Below are 14,810 nucleotides of genomic sequence, written 5' to 3' on the forward strand. Positions count from 1 at the left end.
GAGTGCTCTATTTGATGTGTGTAATAATAATTTGCAGTGGAATACAGTGCACTCCCGTTGCAACTATTCTCTTTTTTTTTTTTGGTTTCGTTGTGGTGGGGTGACGTTTTTTCTTTTCCTTATTTTTTCTACAAGTTCACGACAATGACGAGTATTATTAAAAAATAATAAATAAGTCTTAACGAGGAAAAGCCAAGCACACAGAACGAACAGCAACACTTGTACAGAGAGAAAGAGAGGAAGCAGGGCTTTGTAAATAAAATGATGGTCTGAATTGTATTGTTGAAATGTTTTTGGTGTATTTCTTTCTTCTCGAACAAACGTTGCAGAGAGTTTTGCATGGAGGTTGTGTGATGATGATGATGACCGTCTCGTTGTTAACATCAAAGCCTCGTCTTGTCTTTGGTCGTCGATTGCTTGTTGACATGTCGTTTTTTGTTTTTTTGTTTTTGTTTTTTGAGATGGCTGTCCATTATCATAAACATTTCAGTAGACTTTTGATTTTTTTATAGTTTTTTTTTTTAACCACTTAAACCCTATTTTAGTTGAGCAGGGGGGTCCCCCAGGGCTCTGTACTCGGTCCTCTAGTATTTCCCTCTACTACCAAATCTCTGTGCCGAAAATAAGCCGATCTACAAGCTCACAACGCGATCGCGTTGTGAGCTTGTAGATCGGCTTATTTTCCGCCGGATGTTCACCACCCCCCCCCCAGAATAGGGATGCAAAATGGTTGAAGTGGTTAAAAAAGACACACAGGGGGAAGAAAAAAAATCATATTTGTTCAACACCGTTGCATAAATCTGGTACATGTCTGACTATGATTTATCAGTGGTTTCACCTGCATTTTGCTTTTTGTTTTGTTTTCCCTCATATATATCAAATCTATGAGAGGTAAGCAGCACAAGAATAGACGTAACCCTTCTCTGCAAAAAAAACAACAACAACAACGACCCTTTCAACAGCAGTGTAAAACCCAGCTGTTTGTTTTTTTACACTTCAGTTTTGGTCTTCATTGCATGGCTCATACATAACACTCTGTACATTGTCAGTGACGGTATGTCCGCATCAAAGTTATATCTTTTTTTCCCAACTCATAACTCTTCTCTGGATTGATTGGTTAATCCATTTGGCAGCAAATATAAAAATGTTGTTTCTCCCATTTTTATTTTGAAATTGGCCTCACTGTTATGTCTTTTAAAGTGGAGCCCTGAATGCAAAAAAAAATATGCTTCACGGTCTCACAGTCCTCGCTCACCTGTACTGTCTGCGGTAAGTACACATTTAAACCTTTCATTCAAAAAAGCGGGGTGAATTAATTCCACTTTTTTTTTTAATGCTTGCACAAAAATTTGGATCTCAAAAATCCGACGAAAAGAAAAAAGAAAATCAATGTTTTGCCAAAGCAATATTTTTTAAAGAGTTTGAACCAGAACGGAAGTGCACTGTACAGAAATATTATTACTACTGCTGCCTCTGCTGCTCCTTATAGATCAACATTTTCCACGAATGATTTGACTCCCTATCTCTAATTCTGTTTCTCGGTGAGTTGCTATGCATGATGGGTATCCCCAAAAAAAAAGGAAGAACAAAAACTTGTTTAAAGGGACAGTCCTCTCAAATTTTATTTTCATTATTACTGTCAAATCAATGTACTACTTATTTGTGTTGCCAAATTTTTTAATCATACATATTGTCAAGCGCAAAATACATAACCGTAGCATTGTATAGTATGCTGAAGAGGGGGGGGAAGGGGGTTAGAAATTTGTGCGAACTTTCCCTGTAAACGTGCCGTTTTATTATTTGATGATGTGTGGGGGTTTTTAAATTGCACCAGTGGATGTTTTACGTTTTTTTTTTCCTCCCGGTGTCGGACGGCGTACTTATGGCGGCCTATCTGCTCTTGGTCATCAGGAACTTGCGGAGAATAAGGAAGTGCCAGCGAGGGTGGGAACAACTCCAGCAGGAGAAGATGTTGACCAAGGGCTCTTCTCCCTCGTCGGACGATAAGTCTCAGGAGGACGCCGGTGGCGGCAGTGAGCTCAAGATGGAGTGCATGTTCAAGCTCAACTCGTACAAGATGGTGTACGTGTGCAAGTCAGAGGACTACATGTACAGGCACACGGCGCTGACGCGGGCTCATCAGGTAGGGCATGATCTATTGTTCCAATGTCAAATCAAAAGGTCCACACATACATAGATATTGTTCAGACTGCAGGTGAATCCGCTTTGTTTATTTAATCTGATCTTTAGGACTGACTAGAGTTCTCTAATTCTGCCCGAACCCTACCCGACTTTTTCGGGCCGGGCCCAAAATCTATGCAAATTAGTCGCCCCTAGCGGCCTAACGGTAAGGCCAATGGAAATGGCAGTGGATGTGTTGGATGCAGCTCAAAGTGATCAGGAAGCAGGCCGCGCTTTACCCAATCAAATGTAGTGGGCGGGATTCACGTGTCCGTCGATCTTTCCCCCTCGAAACGAACCCAAACTAATTTAACAATAGTGTCCGCGGAGCAGACAAAACCACGGAAAGATATTCACATTTTAACTTACTCTTTCATCATAGAAACAAGTGGGCTTTATAACCAAAACGATCCATGTTCTCTGGGAGAAGTGGTGTTAGTGTTCCGTGTAGAAATATTGTTAGTGGGAATGAAAACATAGTGGCACCACCGGAAGTGAAAGCTGAAGGCAGACCAAAACCCCGGTTTCCTTTGCGCACGTGTGCTACGTTGTCATTGTCCCAGAGCCAGTGAGAGATAGTACAAACAGCAGAGGGCGCTGTTTTTCATTCTCACTGGCTCTGGGTTCCCAGATTGAGACATCGTTGACCTGATCAGCATTAGTTGCTGTGGTAGGGTAAGCGTAAGTGATATTGTTAGGTTAAAACAAAAACTTTTGTATTAAAAGGTTAAAGCTCTATATTGTGATGTTAACACATCGACCGCCAGAGGTTAATCTCATAATGTACTCACCAGTGCCAAGGTGTTTTTGTTGTTTTTTTGTTTTTTTCATGTCGCCATAGATCTTGTTAAAATCCTTAAGATTGAGATTGAGCCGGTCTGTTTACATCCGCGAGATCTCCCTGTATCTCCCAGTGAAGATCGCGTGTCAAACGGGGCATCCATGTTTGAGTTAGAGCGGATTACGTTAAACAGTGAAATGCGAGGAGAAAAAACTACAGGAAGAGAATTGAGTTTCAGTTTCGTCTGTAGAATGGGAGCGGGCGTGATCGTCAAAACCGGATCCCAAATAATTCCGTTTCCGGTCATCAAACCGGAAACGGAAGTGGATCAAAAAAATTCCGAAAGTGCACCCGGACCGCGCATGCGCGAAAAGACCGCAGCCCGTAGGGCTACGGTCTCGGCGCTTAACAGTTGGATTTAACGGACCGTAGGACTACGTTCTTGGCGGTTAATGTGTTAATCATTGCTATAGAGTGTTTGTTCAGTAACAGGACTCTCCCTGTCTCTCCAGCTCTTTAATAAACAGAAAATACATGTTCAGCCAATAAGCAGAGAGTACTTATAAAGTCGATTCTAATAAAGTTGTTATTTTTCTGCTCTGTAAAGCGACTTTGAGTATTTAGAAAAGCGCTATATAAATTGTATGTATTATTATTACTCATTTATCAGCTTCATTTTTTTTATAGTGTTCCAGTTTCAATTTGTGTCAACTTCCAATTTCACTTGTTTCATCTTTATCCTGACTGAGTTCTCTATCCTGATTGGATAAAATGTAGTGGTGCACTATAAGTATCGGCCCGATAATTATCGGTCCGATATCAGGAATTATGACATCATCCAGATAAAACCGATAACATTAATAATAGCTCCGATAATATATTATATTTGTCAGCTGTGAATCTGTGATCTGCATGGACTCTCTCGGTTAGACACCGTTGTGTGGAGAAGTATAACTCTCGGTTACACACCGTTGTCTGGAGAAGTATAACTCTCGGTTAGACACCGTTGTGTGGAGAGACTCGAACTCGTTGTAGCAGCAGCAGCAGCAGCATAGCCCCTATTCCTTTCTCAATGATGAGCCTAATATTATTATTGCATTTTGGCTATGTGCAATAACTGCAAGCCAATGTTCATAGGCATTGTCAGTATTTGTCTTCATTATTTCTTGAATTCCTATTTCTTTAGTTGCCAATAAAGTTATCGATCGGTATCGGTTTAAAAAAAACAATATCGTGCATCCCTAATAAAATTGGTATCCTGACCTGAAAATGCATTTTCTGTTTAATAAAGAGCTGACATGGAGACTCCTGTTACTGAACAAACACTCTATAGCAGTGGTTCTCAAAGTGGGGTCCGGGGACCCCCAGGGGTCCTTGAGGGAGTTCCAGGGGATCCCCTGCTAAATGATAGATTAGGCACCAAATGGACCCTTATGGGTCTGTAACTCTGAGAGTGTACAAATGGAACCAAATGGACCCTAACGGGTCCATTTGGTTCCAAAATCACTTACCCTACCTTTTTAATTTGACCATGTCTGCTGCTAGAAGTCTGCGGGTCTGCTATTTTGGATAAAACAATGTAAACTTTTGAAAATGTTCTCCTATAATGACATCAGCCCAACATGCGGACACCAGGATGAAAGTGTCGGCTGCATAATTGCAGATACCGATGGCCATGTTGTAAAAAAAAGTCAAATAATGGCTAGTTCTACGCGGTCTAGTTCTGCTTTCAGTCCCTTACACCAGGGGTCTTCAACAGGGGGTCCGGGACCCCTAGGGGGTCCTCAGAGCTACTATAGGGAGTCCGCCAAATCTTTGTGTGATAGGATTTTTTTTTTTTACATTAACACATTTACCGCCGGGCCCGTAGTTCTACGGGCCGTTAAATCCAACGGTTAAGCGCCAATCCCGTAGCCTACGGGCTGTGGTGCTTTTTCCTTTTTTTTCGATTTTTTTTTTTTTTTAATTTTCTAGGGGGACCATTTTCAGTGTAACGCCACCCGATCTCGACCGGAAGTGCGATCACGTTTTTTGTTTCCCGTCTGCCTCCATTCTAAGTCGTACACAATAACCCCTGTAAAAGCCCCTGTAAACATGTAGTTTTTCATCCTCGCATTTCCCATGTTAACTTAAACGGTCAGAACTCAAACATGGCGGCTCCGTTTGACACGTGGTCTTCACTGGTAGAAGCAGTGAGATCTCCGCGATGTTTACAAACAGTGCACAGCTCAATCTTAAGGATTTTAACAAGATCTGTGGCGACGTGAAAAAAACAAAAAACAACAATAAAACGTTGGCACTGGTGAGTACATTATGAGATTAACCTCTGGCGGTCAATGTGTTAACCACTTGAACCCTAGAATTCCTTTTCTGAGGGGAACATTAGCCGAAAATAGCAGATCTACAAGCTCTCAACGAGCTTGTAGATCGGCTATTTTTGGCAAAGAGGCTATAGGTGTAGAGGAAAAAAAGAGCAGACTAAGTTAAAAAAAACATTTACATTTTATACAATATTGAGTAGGGGGTCCCTGCTTCATTTCTTTCTCAGCTAGGGAAGACCCCTGCCTTACACTCTCCCACAGCTCTTGTGCATCTTTAATCTCTGCTTCCAGGGCAGTTTGAGCTTCACGTGGGTCTTGTGTTTTTGCACAAACTCTTTGACTGGCAGAAATAAAACATCATTTGCCATGCCCACTGCCAGCCATTTGAGTGTTTTCTCTAACCTTTGAAAAATCATAGAATATTTATCCCCTTGTATGATCGATCCCCCAATCGCTTTAACCCATTAAGACCTGAGGCGATTCTTAAAAATGTTTTCTAAATCCTAATCTCTTTTCTTGAGAAAAATCAAAAAATATAAAAAAAATCTTAAATAGCAGATCGACAAGCTCGTAGCGCGGCACTCGGTGCTGCACTTTGAGCTTGTATATCTGCTATTTTTGAATAGCCAAAGAAATCTAAAGTGACACAGATGCGTTCCAGGTCTTAAAGGGCAAGACCACTTTGGTAGAGGTTTGGGTTGTGTAGTTACCTCGCCATGATGTAACTCCAAAGGTGGACAAGAAATAAAAAATAATTGCTCCATTGATTAGAAATTGATCATTCAAAATATGCTCCCCATTGACTTACATTGTACAGTAAAACAGCTCTCAAAGTCGCTCTTTTAGCATGTAAACGAATGTAAACAAAGTTGATTCAGACAATATAGAACATCATCAAACCCAGTACTGTTTGTTTTTTTGATAAAAATGTTAACTTACTGTTGATTTTGGCATTTTTATTAGAAAAAAAACCCGGACTGGATCGGCGGATCCGGATCCGGATCTTCAAATAGTAAAATCATCAGGAAGTTTACATTTTTATTAAAAAAATAAACAGTACTGGGTTTGGTGATGTTTTATATTGTCTGAATCAGCTTCGTTTGTGTTCGTTTACGGGCTCAAAGTGTGACTTTGAGAGCTGTTTCAGTGTACAATGTAAGTCAATGAGGAGCATATTTTGAATTATCAATTTCTAATTACTGGAGCAATTATTTTTCATTTCTTGTCCACCTTTGGAGTTACATCATGGCAAGGAAATTACACAACCCAAACCTCTACCAAAGTGGTCTGGCCCTTTAACACATCCACCGCCAGAGGTTAATCTCATAATGTACTCACCAGTGCCAAGGTGTTTTTGTTGTTTTTTTGTTTTTTTCATGTCGCCATAGATCTTGTTAAAATCCTTAAGATTGAGCCGTGAACGGTCTGTTTACATCCGCGAGATCTCCCTGTATCTCCCAGTGAAGATCGCGTGTCAAACGGGGCATCCATGTTTGAGTTAGAGCGGATTACGTTAAACAGTGAAATGCGAGGAGAAAAAACTACAGGAAGAGAATTGAGTTTCAGTTTCGTCTGTAGAATGGGAGCGGGCGTGATCGTCGAAACCGGATCCCAAATAATTCTATTTCCTGTCATCAAACCGGAAACGGAAGTGGATCAAAAAAATTCCGAAAGTGCACCCGGACCGCGCATGCGCGAAAAGACCGCAGCCCGTAGGACTACGGGCTCGGCGCTTAACCGTTGGATTTAACGGCCCGTAGAACTACGGGCCCGGCGGTAAAGGTGTTAAAGGGTTAAAAGACGAATCCGAGTCTCATAGAATCAAATGGTGACTCCCAGGTTAGCGAACAGTGCCATCTAGTGGAAAACCACTGAAAAACACACAATCTCGTCATTGGCAGGCTTGCACCGTAGCAAAGTAAGACGAGAAATCTCGTCATTGGCAGTCAAAGAGTTAAGACACTGGCATGGTCATGCGTCTTTAGTCTTCCTCAGAGGAAGAACCTTTTTGTTTAAGACGTCATTGCTGCTGCAAAAAAAAAGAGTCCTTCAAACGGGAGCTAGTTGGTGTGTGGATCTTTTGTCTGACCTTGTGTTTAAGGCAGCTGCTTTTTTAGTTAAGGTTTTTGGGAGGGATGTCCGTGTCGTGTTGTTGATTTAGTCCAAAAGGGTTTTGTCCCAATCAACTCACCACAACTTAGATTAAAGCCAGCTGCATAATCAAAGAGGGGAACATCCGCACTCACGAAATAACTTTCAAACGTATTTGAATGCAAGCTGCAGTAGTCACAGAAACGGAGTAACATTTGCAAACTGTTGAGACTCCAGAGGCAGTGTCCCGTGGTACTTTAGCCATGTGTTCTTCAGCCAAAGCCTGCAGTCGTTTGCTGTCGATGGAGTCACCACTTCAAATTAGCCAATCTTGTATTTAGAATATATATTGATACAAATAACATACCGTCATCATTTCTTTCCACGCAGAGTTGAGGCGGCGGTCAATGTTGAGTTTTCCCAATCAATTCTGACAATAGACTTTATTCATCTTGACATGGCAAGACTTTTAACACACTCACCGCCAAAGGGGAGAATTCTCCCCTTTTCAGTCAATGGTGTTTACCGCCAAAAGGGGAGAATTCTCCCCTTAAAAAAATATATATATATTTTGTTTTTGAATTTCTAAAAGGTTTCTTTAATTTTTTAGTATTTTCTTCCGTTATTCACAACGAATTAGGAGATATACATTTAAATAAATAAACGGGCAAATAATTCACATTTTTTCTATGAAAAAATGATTAAAAACCCTGGCAGTGGGTGAGTACATTATGAATAAACTCTGGCAGGTGGTGTAAGGGATATGTTTTGGTTAAAATGTTTTTATTTTTTTTGTTAAAGTTAAAGGGTCAGCTCTTAAACCCATTAAGAACTGAAGCCGATTCTACATGTTTTCTAAATCCCAACAGTATTCTGAAGAAAAAAACGTATGTTTCTATATCAGTAGTGCTAAAACCTTTTCATGTCAATGACCCACAAAATTATATGTATTTGGCCGCGGACCCCCATCTGAAAATATTGTGTTCCAGGGACCCCCCCAGAAGCAAAGATTTGAGTTAAAAATGTTCGCTTTAAAACAATATATTCCAAGATATGCACATTTTTTCATGATAAAAAAAAAATAGCAGATCTACAAGCTCGTAATGAGCTTGTATATCTGCTATTTTTTAATAGTCAAAGTGTAAAATAAATGCTTTTTAGCTCAAATCAAAAAGTGACACAGATGTGTTCCAGGTCTTAAGACCTGGAACACATCTGTGTAATTTTTTTATTTGAGGCATTATTTTACACTGCATTATTTTACACTTTGACTATTCAAAAAAGCAGATATACAAGCTCATAGCGAGCTTGTAGATCTGCTATTTTTGAAAGATTTTGAAAATGTGTGCAAATCTTTGAATATATATATATATATATATGTTACAGGGAAATTGGCATTCACCAGCCGCAATCAAAGTGAATCGATAACAAAGGGGGAAGCGAGGGGGGGTGAAAACGAGCGCTCCTTTTTCAATTTCACTGGTTTTCCAATTTCCCTGTAACATGTGTATATAGATTTAAAGCAAACATGTGTAACTCAAATCTTTGCTACTGGGGGTCCATGGAACAAAATATTTGAAGATGGGGGTCGGCAGCCAAATACATTTAATTTTGGGGGTCCTTGACATGAAAAAGTTTAAGCACCACTGATATAGAAACATCAGAAATACTGTTGGGATTTAGAAGACATTTGTAGAATCGGCTTCAGGTCTTAATGGGTTAATCATGGAATGATGACCCTCACTGTTCTCTGTTCCCCCCCCCCCCCCCTTGTCTCTCCTCCAGTCGCAGCAGCGGGTCAACACTCGCTACCACAGACGCTTCCAGCGCTTCCTGGACTCCTGGGCGGACGAGCACGTGACCAGCGACATGGCGGCCGTCAACCGCAAGTGGCTGATGGGCGAGGGCCGCGAGGGCCTGGTGAACTGCACCACCACCTCCACGCCCCAGGTCCTGCATTACCACAACATTAACAAGTACCGGGTCAAGTATGGAGGACTATAATAACCAGTAACTCAACCACCAAACCGTGACTTTTTACCTTTTATCACCAGGAATCACACACACACACCACACCACATACAGTACACCAACACACCACAGGGTGGCGACGCAGCAAAAAGAGACTGCCTGGTGCATCATTATTCTATGTATTGGTGTGGTGGTTTCTATTTTGTCAGATCTGTCCGTTGTTGTCTGGAGGACTCCGTTGCCAAACGTTTTGGGAGGAAGGGTGGGTTTCGGGTTCGGATTTTTTTCCATGAAAACCACCCGACTCACGATGGTGTTTTATTTGCCACTTATTGAATATAAATATAGTTGACAGATTCAGAAAGTTAATGTCCATACCGCAGCAGTCCGTCGGTGAGGCATATGCGATGTTCTAGTAATTTAAATAGCTGTTATCCAGGCAGCGAAATGCACCTATATCTTGTAGATCTTTAATGAGAATGTTCAATACAGAGAAAAAGCAAGGACCTTTTCGGCTCCGATAACATAGAGTTGGGATCCTTTAGGATTTGGACCCTTACGGGTCCATTTGGTTCCATTTGTACACTCTCAGAGTTATGGTCGGTCCTTGAATGTTTTTAAGTTTTGAGACCCCACCGGTATTGTAATTGTATAGCAGACATGAAGTCCAACATAACCAGCATTGACAGAGTGACAAAACCGGCTCCGGAAAACGGTTCCCAAATGCGATGGAACCGAATCCGGGTTCCTCCAATGTTTTGGGTCCGATTCCTCCAGGTTCCGGATCTCCAACCCTACCGATAAACGCCTGCTGTGTTTAACCATTTCAGAAAAACCACCCAGCCCACACGAGTGACAGCGAATTTAACCTCTGTTCACGAGGAGCGCTTAGCGAACGTGGGCGAGTTTGTACAAAGAGCGAGAAAATGAACACCACCGTGTAGCGTCGAGCGCCGATTTTATGCTTCGGTCGTACGACTGGGAGCATGATTTAGGTCAGTTAGGTTCTCAAAAGTGTGGGGGCCAGGGGGGACCCTCAGGGTTCCTTGAGGTGGGTTTCCCTAAATATGGACCCTTACGGGTCTGTGACTCTGAGAGTTACAGATGAAATGTAAACGTTTTGAGAGCCACTGAATTAGGCGTTTTAGGCCGCAAAGTGGATCCAGTAACGATTCCATGTCGTGACATCTGTGAAAGTGTATTTGTTCTAAAGGACAGTGGTTCTCAACCTGTGGATCGGGACCCCAGGGGGGTCCCCACATGATTGGGGGGGGGGGGGTTCCCAGATGACAGTGATGTTACTATAGTATTTAAGGACTTTTAAGACCATTTCAATACCTAATAAGAATAAGAAAAAAAACACCATAACTGCATCAAAAGCAATCAACAAACTATACTATAAGAAATGGTCAAACGGTGGCCAAATTATCAAACGATATAAGAAAGAGGCAAAACTAAATTTTAAATTGCCGATCTACAAGCTCACAACGCCTTGCAGTGCGAGGCGTCGTGAGCTTGTAGATCGGCCATTTTCACGATATTTATCTGTGGAACCGAGTCAAACAAAATGGTAATGCCTCAACTCCTACAATTCCAGGTGCTTGTCAGGGTGGGGGGTCCCCACTGTTCAAATATAATTATTTTGGGGGGTCCACGGTTAAAATAGTATTATTTTGGGGGGTCCCCACTTCAAATAATATGATTATTTTGGGGGGGTCGCGGCCTGAAAAAGGTTGAGAACCACTACCATAAGGACATGGAGCTGCTGTTTTCGGCGTCCAACTGTAAATTGTACAGTCTGTGAATGTTTTCCTTTCGGTGACGAGGGCAATAGTGCACTATTTTACCCACACCTCTGGTTATACTGCTGGGTAGATTATTACGGCAATAAAACAAATGCCAGTCAAGTGTATCAAATACAATAAGTTCTGACTTCCCAAACATTTTCTTGTAAATAGGTTGTTTATATAGTCCTTTTTTCTTTTTTTAAAATGAGAGATGTTCATTGATGTGTAGCGTACATTAACTAAAACTAGTTATATCGATCTTTAGCTAGAGATTGCAGAAAAAAATATATTAAGAAAATGCAAACATTTTAAATACTGTTTTTACCAAAGGATGTTCATTTATTAGAGGCTGTCTTTTTCCCCCCCTTTGTGGTCTGTTGTGTCGAGTCGTGTCGTCCTAATGTCTTCTTCTAGTTCTTCTAGTAACTTTTTTCATTCTCTTTGATGAAATGATGTTTTTTTTTTGTACATGTCGCAAGGCAGCAGTGTCTCTTTCCTTCCTCACTCCTCTGTCTTCTGTCGTTTTTGTAGTTTTTATGATCATTGAATGTAGCCAAGCAACAACAACGTTATGCTTTTGAAAGTATATGTTTTATCAGCACTCTCTTCTCTCTTACTGATATGTACATTTTTGCCTCCCTATATTTTGTAAAGTTGACGGGACGGGTCATGAAATCCCGTAGGTCAAAAAGCTAGAGTTGTTACGGTCTCACAATGTAATGCCTATCAAATAGTTCTTGTTTTGTTTTTGTAAAAAAAAATATATAATACTAATAATAATCCACCCAAAAAATGTCAACTATCCCCCAATATGATGAGCATCCATTTCCAGTCAATGAGTTGTAAAGTACATATGAATGTCAGCCATGAAATATCTCTACACTTTTGGCATAAAGGAAAAGAAGCAATAATTACGTCAACTGCAAAGTTTGTATTTTTTTGCTGAAATACAAATGTGAATATCTTTTAGAAGAGAGAAATAAGTCGAGCAAGAAATTATTACTCACTCTCGAACGCCAGCGTCCCTATTCTGGGTGGGGCGAACATTCCGAGAAAATAGCAGATCTACAAGCTCACACCACGTTGTATCGTGGCGTGGCGTCTGTTAGAGCATCACAGTATGTTTCTTTCCCTGACCATGATCAAATTTATATACCATCTGTTTACACAAGTATCTCAGTTTGTCTTCAAACTGGACACGACCCAAACACCCTGCAATAAAGCGGATTTATACAAGGTCAGGAGAGCGTTAACATTAAGGTGTGAGAATACATTAGCAGCACTCTTCCCAACGACTGCGTGCCGGGTGTCGTGCACTGAAAACCGCAGATCTACAAGCTCACAGCGTGTGAGTAAGTAAGAATAAATCGCCCCTGTAGCCACTTAAACCATCCATATATTCTAGGGAAAACTTTCACTGCAAATTGCCATTCGACAAGCTCACACAACTTGTCGCAATTGTGCCGCGTTGTGGACGCTTGTGGATCGGCTATTTTCTGCCGAAAGTTGTGAGCTTGTCGATTTTCTATTTTTATTTTTCTGCGAAGATATTTAATGTAAGAGCGAAAACAGAAATGTCTCTAGTACGGATCCCTGAGAGACTCCAGGTCAACCTCGTAGTAGGGTTTAACTTAAGTGGTTAGATTTCCTAACAAAACATTCAATTTAACAATTTGAAGGAACTCCTTTAAGGCAACTTGTCAACATAACCAGCTGTAGACAATCTTTGAACAGTTTATAACTTGGTTTTTATTTTTTTATATTTACCGTTGTTTAATATTGGAAATAACCACAGGAAGTAGTGGGGGAGCTGGATTGTACATAAACGTGTTTGTACCCTATTCTATGTCTCTACTGTTGTCTGCTCTTACCTTTGATGATGTTGTACATTAGTGTAGTATGGTGTTTGGCATTAAAGTATCCTTTGAATAGACTGACATGTAGTTGTCCTTTTATGTGTTTTTTTTTCTTTTTTTGCTTGCCACTGTTTATATCAGGGGTGTCAAACTCATTTTGGTGTCCGGGCAAGATTGGTCAAATGGTGACTTGAGGTGGGCAGACTGGGCACGCAGACACGGAGACACGCATGCACGCTCATGCACATTCAGTTATACATCATTGTTTTTCAGTCTGTTGTCTCAGTCACTGCTATAACTACAGCATATCACTTTAAAAAATGTTATGAAGATTATATACAAATTAATTATGAATTAATTAATTGCACATCCCACTGGAAGGAGACCCCGGGGCAGACCAAGGACCAGATGGGGGGATTACATCTCCACACTGGCCTGGGAACGCCTCGGGATCTGTTGCCCCCGCGACCCGGCTCCGGATAAGCGTTTGAAGAATCGATGGATGGATTATAAAAAAATGATAAATATTTTCAGTAAATAGCTACAGTACACAACATTATTTTTTTTGAGGCCTACTATCAGCAATGCAACTCAGACAATGAACTCAGTTCAGTCGTTTTTATTGAACAATAACGAAAATTCAGAAAATGTCAATGAATCAAAATAATGACACTCAATGCTTTTTTTTCGGTTTTAGAATAGAAAAAAAAATAACCCTAACAGTAAAGCTCAGGTCAAAACATCATTTTCTTTTTTTCTTTTTTTTACAAAAAAATTATGTACCTGACATCTCTTTGCTTTAACTGACCTGTCAACGTCAGGGACCAGGTTCTGAGCAGTAGTAACTTTCATAATGTAATAATTACTATAAAATCTCCATGTCTCTTCAGCTCTTTATAAACAAAAAATGCATATTTATTTTTTCTATTCTTTTGTCTTTGTTTTAGCCAAAATGTATCACTTGCACTACATTTTAAGTGACCTTTTTACTTTTGGAAAATAATATTGAAGAAATTGTTAACTGGTTAATGTGTGTACTGTCACTTTAAAGGCACAATTTATACTTCATCTCCAAGCTCACACCGCGTCTGTTCGCACCACGTTGTGAGCTTGTAGATCAGCCATTTTCGGCAACGATAGACTGAGAAGACAACGCACATTGTCACACTAGTCATTCACACATTGACTAGGTGACACTAGTCATTCATTCGCGTTTTTAAGAGTTTCCTAAACAGATTATTATCATTTGGATTATTAAAATTGTCAACGGAGACAGAGGACGAGTGAAACTTTTGAGCGTTTCACTCGTAACGGCCGTTATTCCACCGCACATGTAAACACAACGACGCAACCACCCGTACAAGTGGAACCAAATGGACCCTTACGGTCCCCTTAAAGAAGCGATGTTACGATGTATCCAATAGTGAGCCAATAAAATTCCTCGTCCTTGTTTCCCTGGGCAGCGCTGGTTAGCAGGGATCTATACACTTTTAGACTGACATGTTTGTGCCAGCGTGGGTGATTAGATTTATTTCTTGATCTCCTCTTGTCTTGATTGTTTAGACATGACTTGGCCATTGTTCTCACAAAACAAGTTTGGCCACTATTAGACCTTCACAGTCAGAGGCAAGGGGGGATAACTGACGTTTTTTTTGTCTTTTTTTTCTCTAGTTTTTTTTCCATTAGAGCTACACTGTAGTATGAAAAGGTGTTTTTTCAAATCACTTCGCGGGCCGCAATGGACCTTTCCGCGGGCCGCAAAATGTCCGCGGGCCACGAGTTTGACAAGCCTGGTTTATATCATACATGGGCGGCTCCGGGG

At 40.8% G+C, this 14,810-nt stretch overlaps 1 protein-coding gene across 1 annotated transcript in view; it reads left to right on the forward strand.

The window, feature by feature from the left end:
- Window positions 1-13,065, forward strand: part of LOC308084414 (paired amphipathic helix protein Sin3a-like) — a 50,882-nt gene extending 37,817 nt beyond the window's left edge. Inside the window, exons 21-22 of the mRNA XM_080427067.1 lie at window positions 1,912-2,143; window positions 9,160-13,065. Of these exons, the coding sequence (XP_080283193.1) occupies window positions 1,912-2,143; window positions 9,160-9,378 (451 nt within the window). The 3' untranslated portion in view covers window positions 9,379-13,065. The remainder of the gene's footprint in view (window positions 1-1,911; window positions 2,144-9,159) is intronic.
- Window positions 13,066-14,810: the final 1,745 nt, after the last annotated feature.

Source organism: Gymnoscopelus braueri, assembly GCF_963280865.1.
Source record: "Gymnoscopelus braueri genome assembly, chromosome: 1".
NCBI lineage: Eukaryota > Metazoa > Chordata > Actinopteri > Myctophiformes > Myctophidae > Gymnoscopelus > Gymnoscopelus braueri.